The sequence below is a fragment of the Lynx rufus genome, unplaced genomic scaffold (genome assembly GCF_022079265.1).
Source record: "Lynx rufus isolate CCGP_SWC_20201006 ecotype Redwood Valley unplaced genomic scaffold, mLynRuf1.p SCAF_8, whole genome shotgun sequence".
NCBI classification, from domain to species: Eukaryota; Metazoa; Chordata; class Mammalia; order Carnivora; family Felidae; genus Lynx; species Lynx rufus.
Window position 1 is genome coordinate 114,537,098 of NW_025814896.1, and position 13,019 is coordinate 114,550,116.

At 35.6% G+C, this 13,019-nt stretch overlaps 1 protein-coding gene across 6 annotated transcripts in view; it reads right to left on the bottom strand.

Annotated features, from left to right (window-relative positions):
* Positions 1-13,019, bottom strand: part of BIRC6 (baculoviral IAP repeat containing 6) — a 225,438-nt gene that overhangs the window by 100,062 nt on the left and 112,357 nt on the right. For all 6 annotated transcript variants that reach the window (XR_006960345.1, XM_047069619.1, XM_047069617.1 and 3 more), the window contains 6 exons: positions 12,534-12,650; positions 10,012-10,166; positions 9,400-9,526; positions 6,517-6,627; positions 5,142-5,275; positions 1,961-2,088 (listed from right to left, as the gene is read on the bottom strand). Coding sequence is in view for 5 of the 6 variants with exons in the window: in XM_047069619.1 (XP_046925575.1) it covers positions 1,961-2,088; positions 5,142-5,275; positions 6,517-6,627; positions 9,400-9,526; positions 10,012-10,166; positions 12,534-12,650 (772 nt within the window). In the remaining variant the exon portion in view is untranslated. The remainder of the gene's footprint in view (positions 1-1,960; positions 2,089-5,141; positions 5,276-6,516; positions 6,628-9,399; positions 9,527-10,011; positions 10,167-12,533; positions 12,651-13,019) is intronic.

Here is a 13,019-nt window from a genome sequence, read left to right on the forward strand (position 1 = left end):
GGAGGTCTCATACACAATTTTAAAAAAAAGCCTAGTTAAAAAAACAAAAGTAAATATATGGTGACTGATTTTTGCTTGTCAACTGCTTTTATTTACATCACACAAAACTATCATGCCCATGTTTTCCAAATATTGTACATGTATTCGTATCGTAACATCATGTCCTTAGTTTCGTGAATCTACTCCTTACCTTTATCTTTCACTGTGTATATACAACAAATAATTAAAACTACACATATTATTAGTTTTTATTATTTTTTTAAATGTTTGTTTATTTTGAGAGAGAGAGAGAGACAGAGAACGAGCAGGAGAGGGGCAGAGAGAGGGACAGAGAGAATCCCAAGCAGGCTCCAACCCAGTGAAGAGCCCAACATGGGGCTTGATCTCATGAAGTATGAGATTATGACCTGAGCCGAGATTAAGTGTCAGACACTTAACTGACTAAGCCACCCAGGTGCCCCAGAAAGTAATGTTGGATTTTTGAAATGTCTTACAGTATGAAGAAAATGATACATTCATATGATATATATTAGGATATTTAACCATTCATGCATTTTAAGAATAAACTCATGGGAATGCAAGCTAGTGCAGCCACTCTGGAAAACATTATGGAGGTTCCTCAAAAAACTAAAAATAGAACTATCCTACGACCCAGCAATTGCACTACTAGGCATTTATCCACGAGATACAGGTGTGCTGTTTCGAAGGGACAGGTGCACCCCCATGTTTATAGCAGCACTATCAACAACAGCCAAAGTATGGAAAGAGCCCAAATGTCCATCGATGGATGAATGGATAAAGAAGATGTGGTATATATACACAATGGAGTTATTACTCAGCAATCAAAAAGAAGGAAATCTTGCCATTTGCCACGACGTGGATGGAACTGGAGGGTGTTACGCTAAGTGAAATTAGTCAGTCAGAGAAAGACAAAAATCATATGACTTCACTCATATGAGGACTTCAAGAGACAAAACAGATGAACATAAGGGAAGGGAAACAAAAATAATATAAAAACAGGGAGGGGGACAAAACAGAAGAGACTCATAAATATGGAGAACAAACTGAAGGTTACTGGAGGGATGGTGGGAGGGGGGATGGGCTAAATGGGTAAGAGGCACTAAGGAATCTACTCCTGAAATCACTGTTGCACTATATGCTAACTAATTTGGATGTAAATTTTAAAAAATTAAAAATAAAATTTAAAAAAAGAAGAAAGAAAGAAAAGGGAAATTTGGACACAAAGACATAGGAGAAGAAGTGCCACATGAAGGTGGAGGCAGAGATTGGAATGATGCGTCTACAAGTCTAGGACCACTGAGAATTTCTGGCAACCAATGGAAGCTAGGAAAAGGCAAAGAAGAATTCTCCCCTAGAGCCTCCAGAGGAGAGTATGGCCTGCAAACACATTGATTGCATTCTTTTAGCCTCAAAAACTGAGAGGTAATAAATTTCTATTGTTTTAAGCCAAAAGTAAAAAAAAAAAAAAAGAATAAACCCACCATGGTCACAATTTACTCTTTTAACGTATTGCCCAATATCGATAATAAATTTATTTAGGATTTCTCAAGGAGACTGGTGTGTAATTTTCTTTTGTAAGCTATCTTTCTCAGGTTTTCTTACATATTGGTTTGAAATAAAATCTTTGGTAGCTTTAATATTCTATCTGTATTCTAGAAAAATTTTAACAGCTTCAAATAAATTTCACTTATCTATGAAAACATTAAAAGCAAGCAGAGATTTAACACACTGTGTTTCTTTCATAGAGTTCAAGAATCTAGACAGCCAGAATGGAATGGAATGAAAAGTCAGGAGAGAAATGGATAAATCCTTCCCCCTTAATCCCCACTCTACTGTTGATCTGTTCCCACATAAACCCCAACAAATGGTAAAGCAAAGTTTATTTAGAGGATTACTTATTACTTCTACATCAAGAATACATGCATACATTGAAATTTACCTTTCTGTAGAAAGTATATGAATTAGCTTGAGCAAAAATTCACTGAATATCTGAGGACATGTTGAAGAAAGATGCACTTGTAATCGGGTAAGAAATTCTTGCATAGCTTGTGTAGCAGTTGGACCAACCTGAAGAGAAATTAATGCCATTGAAAACTTTTTACTGATACCATTTATAGAATTATTCATTTAAAAAGCATCAAGCATTAAGTCAAGCACTATACCCTTTGAACTTTTCATATGAAGAACGAAATATTAACAGTGATAGCAAGAAACCAACTTTCTTAGATTTTGATATATTTATTTTAAACTTAAAATTATAAATCCTTTTTTTTAACGTTTGTTTTTGAGATAGAAAGACAGAGACCACACATGCATGAGTGGGAGAGAGGGGGGACAAAGGATCTGAAGTGGGATCTGCACACACAGCAGCAAGCCTGACGCAAGGCTCGAGCTCACGAACCATGAGACCATGACCTAAACCAAAGTTGGACTCTCGACTGACTGAGCCACCCAGGTGCCCCCAAAACCATAAATTCTAGTATCAATAATTTTAGCATTATGGTTTAGAACTTACAGTAGGTTTATGTAACTCAAGACAGAAAAAAATTCATCTGAATTACACAAGAAATATACCCATGGGGCGCCTGGGTGGCGCAGTCGGTTAAGCGTCCGACTTCAGCCAGGTCACGATCTCGCGGTCCGGGAGTTCGAGCCCCGCGTCAGGCTCTGGGCTGATGGCTCAGAGCCTGGAGCCTGTTTCCGATTCTGTGTCTCCCTCTCTCTCTGCCCCTCCCCCGTTCATGCTCTCTCTCTCCCAAAAATAAATAAACGTTGAAAAAAAAATTTAAAGAAATATACCCACAATGATTCACAAAAGTACAAAGAACTTTTGCACTGATTTTCACCAACCACCTTACTAAATACCTATTTCACAGAAGCACTCCAAGAGGTTAAGTGATCCACAACTGGTCATGCTTCTAATGACTAGCAGAGCAAATACGAAAGTGGATGAAAAAACCAAAATCACAAAGACTCCAAAGGTACAAACCTGTACCAATTAATAAAAAAATGCTTTCCCAAACATTGTATCTTGTCAATGAAAGAAATGATAATGAAAAACATACTAAGTAACCTGAGGTATGTTTTGGAATGTTTTTTAATACTTCTCCATACAATCTTATTCAATCTCAATTTGTTATGATCACAAAAACCTTGAGGAGTTTTGGTAAAACAAAATGCAATGTAATGCTTCAAACTGTTTTAAAGTTAGATAAACTTAATTTCTAATACTAAGCACCTAAGTCACAGCATTCTTAACCAAAACTAAGATCTTTGAGGAAAGCTTGATCTTTAATAACTTATTTTGCCTTTAAAAAAAAAAAAAAACAGGAAGAAAAACCCCTATTTAATACAATGGTATGCCCTCCAATACCTCGCTCTACCACCAACAAGTTCTGTAATTGTGGGCAATGCAGATACTGCATTTCTTCATATATGTAAAATAATGAAGTTAGAATCAATGATCCCAGGAATCTTCACATTCCCAATTCATAAATCTCTATGTACAATAATCACTTGATAATATGCCTCTGCTCCCACCAAAACTCTGGCCCAATCTAAATATAATAGTTTTTTCTCCCTTGTTTTCATACTTGTCTTGCTTGTTTCACTGTGTTCTACAAAACTTAAGTATGTACAGTACGAGAGTACTGACTAAATGTACCCAACAGAATTTAAAATCCAAGAAGGCAGAGAACTTGGTCTTGGTAACTACTTATAATCCCTAGTACCTAGAGAACAATACCTGGACCTAGCACATTGAAGCCTCGTAAAAACTTACTGAACAGGGGCACCTGGGTGGCTCTGTTGGTTAAGAGCCTGACTCTTGATTTCAGCTCAGGTCATCATCTCACAGCTTGTGAGTTCAAGCCCCACATCAGGCTCTGTGCTGACAGTATGGAGCCTGCCTAGGATTCTCTCCTTCCCTCTCTCTCTGCCTCTACCCCACTCATGCTATCTCTCTAAAAAATAAATAAACATTTTTAAAAACTTACTGAATAAATGAAACACTAGAAAGGATATTATTACAGATTACACAACTAAATGAGATTTTGTCTAATGGCAAATCCAGAGAAAAATTTATAAATTTAAAAGATGATAATGTTGCATAGCCTCCACTAAAAAGATGCTATGAAAACTAAATTTATATCTTATATAAAAAGAAATATAATAGGGGCGACTGGGGGTCTCAGTTAAGTGTCCAATTTTTGGTTTTGGCTCAGGTCATGATCTCACGGTCATTGAGATCGAGCCCCACATCGGGCTCTGCACTGAGCATGGAGCCTGCTTGAGAGTGTCTCTGCCACGCCCCTGCTCATGCTCTCTTTCTCTCTCTCTTTAAAAAAAAAAAAAAAAAAAAAAGAAGTATAATGATGTAGGAATATTTTAAAAAGCAATATATTATAATAAGAAATTAAACTGATATAAAGGAAGTTTATAATGAGACTAGAATTGTTTATAAGCCCTGAGCAATACAACTTGCTATTTTTTTAAATAACATTTAATATTATAAAAAGGTTGTTAGGTGGATTATCAATATTAGTAGTTGAGATCATTAAACATGGTACATTAGTTTTAAACAACTTTTTAAATTCCTGCGGTGCCTCAGTTAGTTAAGCATCTGACTTCGGCTCAGGTCATGATCTCATGGTTCATGAGCTTCCAGTTCTCTCTCTCTCTGCCCCTTGTGGGATTCTCTCTCTCTCTCTCTCTCTCCCCCTCTCTCTATAACCGTCCTTCAGTTGTGCTGTCTCTCACTCAAAAACAAAAACAAAACAAAACTTTTTTAATTCCAAGATTTCTTAAATGTTTCCATGACTTTCAGGTAAGTATTTTTTCAGGATGTTTCTTAAATTAGCCCAAAATTAATGCCAAAAATACACATCTGCTTATAAATCCAGTAAAAATTCAAGTGAAAATTTACTACCTGCTGTGCTTCAGTTTCAGTATAACTACTATTATATACCATTCAAAACATTTTATTACATTGAAATATAAGACAATATCATTTAATACCTAAGCAATGAAAATTTTATTAGTTACATTAAGTTTTTCTTTACAAATATAATATATTTATTGAACTGTCTGGGTCTATCACTGGTTTTGAAAAGACATCGTACCTGCGGACTGTGTTGATTTGTTCCATGTGGACTGGTGCCAGAAAGAAATTTCACTAATACATGAATCAGGTTTGGATCTGAAACCAGCAGATGAGCAGTACTCTCCTGAGTTCCAATGGCATTGCTTGAACCAGCTGTAAAACATTTTTTAAAAATGCTCTTAACAAATGGACCCTGAAAGAATGGAAATGCGGTATCTCAAATGTCTTTTAGTTTCAAGGAAAACTCACATATTCCTGGGAGTTAGTCTATTAAAAGGGTCTGAAACTCTACTGCATTGACTGTGTTGGGCTCATTCTGTATTTTCATCTATCATGGATCTCCTCTGGCCTCTCTCCTAATCTGACTATAAAAAATAGCTGGTTTAAAGTGCATCTTATTTAGTATATAGTCAAGTGGAAAAGAAATTGGAAAAGAAATAAATAAATGCTTACTGACCTTTTGGTGAGCCTATTCTTGGTAATTATTTCCCTCTTTCAGAAATAGGGACCTACTTTTCGGATAAATCTCAGATAAATCTATGCAAACACTATTCATTTTTGCAAGTCAGTACCACAAAGGTTGTATAATGTTCAAAGGTATACAGGTAACACACCAGTTTTCTGAATTGACTAAAACATCCTTTGAGCTAATATCTTCAATATGAGACAGTGATACTTTTGATGCCATATTTGGAAAGTATATTTGAAACAAAAAAAAGGAATAGCACTTTGATGCGAAACAATGATTTAAACTGATATATTTATCAATGTGACAGAGCTTTCTATTTAGTGAAATTAACCCCACAAAGAATGGGGATGAAATTTACCCACCTCTTGTCATAATCTAGAGAGAATGAGGATTTCAATTCACAAATGGTGAGTCCTTGTTTCTAGTCTGAACTTTCATCCCTATCTCAACAACAATCTCCAGAATGTCAGATTAAATCCAGACTTAAATGTGAAAAGTAAAAGCAATATGCACTACAGAAGATAACATAGAAGGGATCTAGATGTGGAAACAAAAACCTAGCAATCTAATCATATATGCTCAGGATTATAATAATAAATAAATCACTTTTAAGCGCAAAGATCCTTTAAAAAGAATAACAAACATAAAACAGTAAATATTTGTACTCTAAAAGCAGTTTTGTTTTAATAAGTAGTAAGGTTTTAGAAAGTAAAACTATGATTTGAACTTGTGATCGCAAATGAGAGTAAATTGTCAAAGTAAAGAGGCACAAAGCCTAAGATATTTAAGAATAAATTCAGAAGAGGCACAAAGAAGGAACATAATCTTCACAACTCTATCACTTCTTACAAAAATCTTGAGAATCTGATAGTAAGGATAAAAAAGTATGTGTGAGAGATTTAAAGGAATAAATCTCTAAACTTACGATTCAGCTGCATATTTGTCATGAGAGTTAGACTATGAAGCACAAGGCACCATGTCCGGAGAAGAGTGTTGGGATACCAAGCTAACACGGTGAGAAAGCTAGTTATGGACGCTATACAGAAAAGAGAAGGGGAGGACATTTTTAATTAACGATAACCACATGTTTATTAAGAATTAAAAATGAAACAGATAAATTTAAAATACGACACTATTTCTTTACATCAATTCACTACCTAGTGGCCTCAAAACATACAAATGAAGAGTTCCCCGTTAAATATCACTAAAGAATTAAGAAATAAAATAATGTTTTAAGGCTAAGTTTAAAGCTCTGCCCACAATCCATAAAATAACATGTTATCACTATAAACATGCTGTCCTTCTCAAACTAAAGGCACTTCTACTGCAACACAGCTTTACTAAAACTCTTCACATTCTATAAGACCTAAAGCTGAAAATAACAGGGGACACTGGAAAACAGGGATGGGGTAAAACCTCTGAAAACCAATACAACTTCACAACAAAAGCAGAAACCACAACAAAAATTAGGTCACTTGCAAAGTTAAGTGGGAAGCACTTAACGGCAGCTGGAGAAGCCAAAGAAATTATTCAAATGCACATACATAATTCAGTGCCCACACTGTGCTCTTAAAACACCCTTGAAAAATGGCTGATTCCAGATTTCAGGCCAAAATATAAACAGACTGAAATATTTACCACACTTTAAAAGCTAACAAAAACCGAGTCATGTATTTAAAACAAAAGAAAGGAGCACTGAACTGGCCACAAATGGCAAAATTTTAGCATCAATATCCATTAACAATTTTAATAGAAAAATATTTTTAAATCCCTGAACTTACACAGATATTTATTAAAGAAACTAAATAGTCATTTTAAAAATTAAGGAAGTTCTGGCATTTTCCTTGCCTCTATTATACAAACTGTACCAACAGAAGGTGAGAGAATAGCCTATGAAAGAAAATTTCTCTTTATGTAAGTATTTCAACTAAAATGAAAAAGTGACAGAAATAGACTATCCTCATTTTGAAACCTCTAATGAATTATTAATGGCATTCAGCATCAGTGTGTTAATAATGTAAAAATAGAGGCTACCTTTGAAATTGCCTTTTAAAAAAATACTAAGCTCCAGGTCTAACTACCATTTATAGGAAATAGAGAGGACAGCATGGAGATACAATCACGAAAAATCAGGAACCTGGGAATCATGAAAAACAACCAAACTTCTTTGACAAATGACTTTATTAAGGGGATAAAAAAAAAGATCTGGAGAGAACCGATACAGCTTAAGGATTAAAGAAATATAATTAAAACATGTGGACCTTATATGGAGTCTATTTCAAGTTTTAAAAATTTGGAACAGTTGAGACAACTAGAAATTTGAATACTAACCAGATATCTGATGATAATAATGAACAGTTATTTACTTTTTTACTCATCAACTTTGTTTATGTGTAAGGGTTTTCACAATAAAAAAGAGCACAACTTATAATAATTATTAGTACAGTGGAAGAGATGAAAACCTCTTAATTAAAGCAGGTTGGCTCTTGCCAAGACAACGCAGATCTAAGTAGAACCGTTCAGCCAGTGGGACTAAAGACCAACCTGATAGCCATGTGAATAGAAAATGCACCCCCCTAGGAAGAAAGCACCAGAAATAGATGACCATTTACACTTTTCTTAAAATAAAACTAAATAGATTCCTGCAGCCAGAGCCAAAGACTAATTCTATTTCTATAGAAGGGTATTATTTTACCCCATTATATCCACACTCTTGCATTTGTCCAAAACACACACACACACACACACACACACACACCCAAAAGTTAACTAATACAACTCTTAAAAAATTTTTTTAATGTTTATTTTTGAGGGAGAGAGAGAGAGAGACAGAGCGTGAGTGGGGTAGAGGCAGACAAAGTGGGAGACACAAGGCTCTGAGCTGTCAGCACACAGCCCAACACAAGGCTTGAACTCACAAACCATGAGATTATGACCTGAGCCGAAGTCGGACGTTTAACTGACTGAGCAACCCAGGCATCCCTAACTAACACAACTTTTCTTCTTTTTTTAAATATAATTTATTGTCAAATTGACTAACATACAGTGTGTAAAGTGTGCTCTTGGTTTTTGGGGTAGATTCCTGTGGTTCATTGCTTATATACAACACCCAGGGCTCATCCCAACAAGTGCCCTCCTCAATGCCCATTACCCATTTTCCCCTTTCCCCCACCCTCAGTTTGTTCTCTGTATTTAAGAGTCTCTTATGGTTTGCCTACTAATACAACATCTACACGAAATCGACAACCAACTCCAATTTACCAATTCCTATGAGGCTGATTCACCTTTTTAAGAAATACCAAGGGCACCTGGGTGGCTCAGTCAGTTAAGCTTCTGGCTTTGGCTCAGGTCATGATCTCAGGGTTTGTGAGTTCGAGCCCCGCATTGGGCTCTGTGCTGACAGCTTGGAGCCTGGAGCCTGGAGCCTGCTTTGGATTCTGTGTCTCCCTCTCTCTCTGCCCGCCCCCGCTCACACTCTGTCTCTGTCTCTCAAAAATAATCATTAAAAACAAACAAACAAAAAAAGACATACCAGTGGTAACAGAACAGCTGAAGAATAAGACAAATATTTTAGGAAATAAAGATTAACAATGCAAGTTTTAGTTGCACATGGGCATAAGATAACACAAATCACAGAGTAAGTTTTTTGTTTTCTTCACTGCTAAGTAATGTCAGTTTATTAAAAAAAGGCTTTTTTCCAGTAAACCATTATAATCCTAATGACAAAGATTAGGTAAACATTACCCTAATCATTGCCTTTTTAGTTTATTTATAGTATGTTAATAACCATCCTTCTAATAAATCTTACCCTGATTTAATGAGATGACAGGTATTCGATTGGCATTATATAAAAAAATGTCTGCTCCATTTTCTTTGTTTCCAGATGAACTAGAATTCAGGCTCAATGTGAGCCACAACTGGAGAAGTGATTCCAACTGAAAAAGAGTGAAAATTGACAGGAGGAAAAAAAAAGTACCTATTATATAACGAAATACTGTTTAAATAAAAACCTTATGAATGACTCCTTGTGAGTAATTAATTTTTTTATTATTTCCTCTGGCTACTTCAATTCAGTTGGCAAGCAAACACATCTCACAATTCTTGATGAAACAAAATTTAAATTAAAATTTCGTACCTAATACCTATAGTTTTCTAAATCAAAATGGATGATTCAAGTCTTTAAATATAGTTTTATGTGCAACATATAATTGGAACTAAAGTAACAAAGCTTAAAAATCATAAAACTTATAAATAACCCTATCACTGAGGAGCTGTGGTTATCAAAGGATCTCCAATACTTTTCCATCTGAGATAATTAATAAAACACCCTTTCAGGTTGAGAAAGATCTCCCCAGTTATTTTCACCTTTTACTAGGCTAGCAATACTTGTAAAAATACACCATTTCTCCTGAAGTCATACCTGGACATGATGGACTTGAAGCATGGAAAAAAGTTTGTTGAAACAAACATTTAACATTGGGACAGATGATAACTGTATAATAAGCTGGCTGGACTGGCTCGCTGCTTGTAAACCCCCTAGAAGGGAATCATCTGTTCCAGTGGGAGACTGTGATACTGAAAATTAAACACAATTATGATTTTTATATACAAAGTAGCAGGAGAAATGTTCACTAGCTATTAGTATGTACAGATAAGTGAAGCTCTTTAAAAAAATTTTTTTTAATTGCATTCCTAAGAATGGTTCATCATTATATTATTTGAAAATTTGTTTTTACAACATTACCTGAAGGTCAAAAAGACAATCACCAAAGAGAGAAGCTCCCCAATTCACAGCACTTGTCCATCAAAGGAACAAAACCTTATTACTCTCTAGCAATTTCTATTTTCAATTTTTTCCTAATTAATAAAAGAGGAAAAGGAAGAAAAAGAAGAATCTTGACTAATTCTTAAGAAAGTAATTTTAGAATAATTTAGACTCTAATCCATTGATTCTTAACCTTGATTACACATTAAAATTACCTGGGAAGCATCAAAAAATTCTGATGCCCAGGTCACACACCAAACTAATAAATGAGCATACATTCATGGGAAGTAGACAAACATATGAACTCTAAGAGAGGTTTTCCATGAAAAGTTTATTTACAAAGTTATTAAAAGGGGGAAAAGTTCTGAACAGGATAAAAATCAAAAGATAAAATATTAAGAGGAACAGATACAAATTACAAAAGCATCTTTTAACAAAATGTTTTAAATCAGAAATATTTAACAGAGAAAGGGCTACTTAGGTCAGTACTGAGCTGTCTGTCGTCACGGAGAGGCTGACCCAACAAAAGAGATCCCTCCATTACATGTAAGGTACAATAACACTATTGTACCAATACCAAGATCACAGAACACTAGACCATTTCTTCAGTCTTTCACCTTTTTTCTATACCCCCTAAGGTGAGAAATAAATGAAAATAGCAAAGTGAAAGAATTCATTTTGACATAGAAATGTTGAAAAACCCAATTTTTCTAATGCATTGTGAACTCTCCTTCACAGGGGAAGGAGAACATGATGTTCTTCCTAGGTTCTAACTAGTATATCTACCCCTTTACTCACCATGCTCCAGAGAAGGTGAAGTAATTTACTGGAGGTGAAGGAAAATAAGAATCACCATCTCCTCAGCACAGCTCCTCAATCTTAAGTCTTTGAGAGACAAGCTGCTATCTTAACTGTGCTCACCTGACAGGAGGCAATCCACCCAAGTCTAGCACTCTACTTCAGCAAACTACAGCCGGATGATCAAAACTGGCAGGCACCTGACTGTGTAACAGTTTCTAAATCAGCCATGCCCATTTGTTTGGACGTTGTCTATGGCTACTTACTACAAAGTCACAGTTGTGTAGTTACCACACACACTGTACAGCTCAGAAAGCCTAAAACATTTACTATCTGGTCCTTGATATAAAAAGTTTGCTCTCTTTTGATGCAGATAATCAGGCAGTAAATCTTCAATTTAGCAGTTCAATTAGGCCCCTATATATCTCTTCCATCCTAGTCTTTAGTAAAAGGCGAAAGATTTACACGATTTGAAGAGAAACCAGAGTACATCCATCCTAGTCTTTAAGGGTGACAAAGATGCCACTGCAGTAGTGCCCCCTTATCAATAGTTTTGTTTTCCACGGTTTCCGGTTTCTTTTAATAGCAGTCAACTGTTATCATCATATGAACAGCAGTCAACTACAGGCAGGAGGCAGGTGATCCTCTGTCTGACTGACATACAGTTAGAAGGTCAACAGTAGCCTGACACTCCATCACTACACCTACGTCATTCACCCTACTGCATTACACCATGCAGGCATTTTATCATCAAAAATCACCACCACGAGAGTGAATACATAACATATTTTGAGAGACCACATTCATACCTTTATTACAGTATATAATTGTTCTATTTTATTATTATTGTTAATCTCTTACTGTGCCAAATTTATAAATCAAACTTTATCACAGGTTTGTATGGAAAAAACATGGTATATATAGGGTTCAGTACTAGCTGTGGTGTCAGGCATCCACTGGGGGTCTTGTATGTCTCTTGGAAAAGGGGGGGGAATTATTGTATTCAAAAACCCACTTTATAATAAATGCGGATATAATGGAAGGAACTCCCAGGCAGCTAGCTAAGCAAACAACTCTAGGAATTTCATTAACTTCACAATGCCACAATAACAAACATCACTCAGATTTTTGGACTGAATGTAAGTGTAGTACTACATGGAGGCATTTTGTTTCCCCTCTGCTTTCCCAATTTATTAATCCTTTGTCTTTTTTCTCAACTTGCTACTAACTTAGTGAGGGAGAGGTGCTATATACTTAGCCTACTCAGATTCACACCACACGTGGAATTTAAAAATTTGTCTTCACTGAATGCACTTAAAAAATCAACCAAGAAATAAATCATTCACTGCAATATTCTAAGAATGATGATTTTCACTTACATGTAGGTGATGTATTTGTTAATGCCTGTAAAATGGAATCTGCTTCCAGGGTAGACATCATTTTCAACATAAGTTCTGCTTGTTGTTCAAGTCCAACTTCTAGGCGAGCATCTAGGGCTACGAAGAGCAGTTAAAAGAAAAAAAAGGCTATTTGATAATTATTACTCATGTCCTACTTTCTACACTAAAATGTTGACATCCAAATGCAGAATAGGGTGAAGAATGTGTCCTCATGGAGAACAACCTGTCAGGAGTATCAGGTATGTCAGGGAATATGCAGGTAACAAAATCTGTGCAAAGGAGGCCAGAGATGGGAGACTGGTTATATAAAGAGAAGTGGATCAAATAAATTAAGTGATGATAATGGAAACAAGTAAGGTAAGGATAATAAGAACCAGGTTCCTCATTGTCAGAGAATACAGATACAAAAATGGAAGGGAGGAAGTTAAAATGAAGCCTGTGGAATATTACACTGTACATTAACGA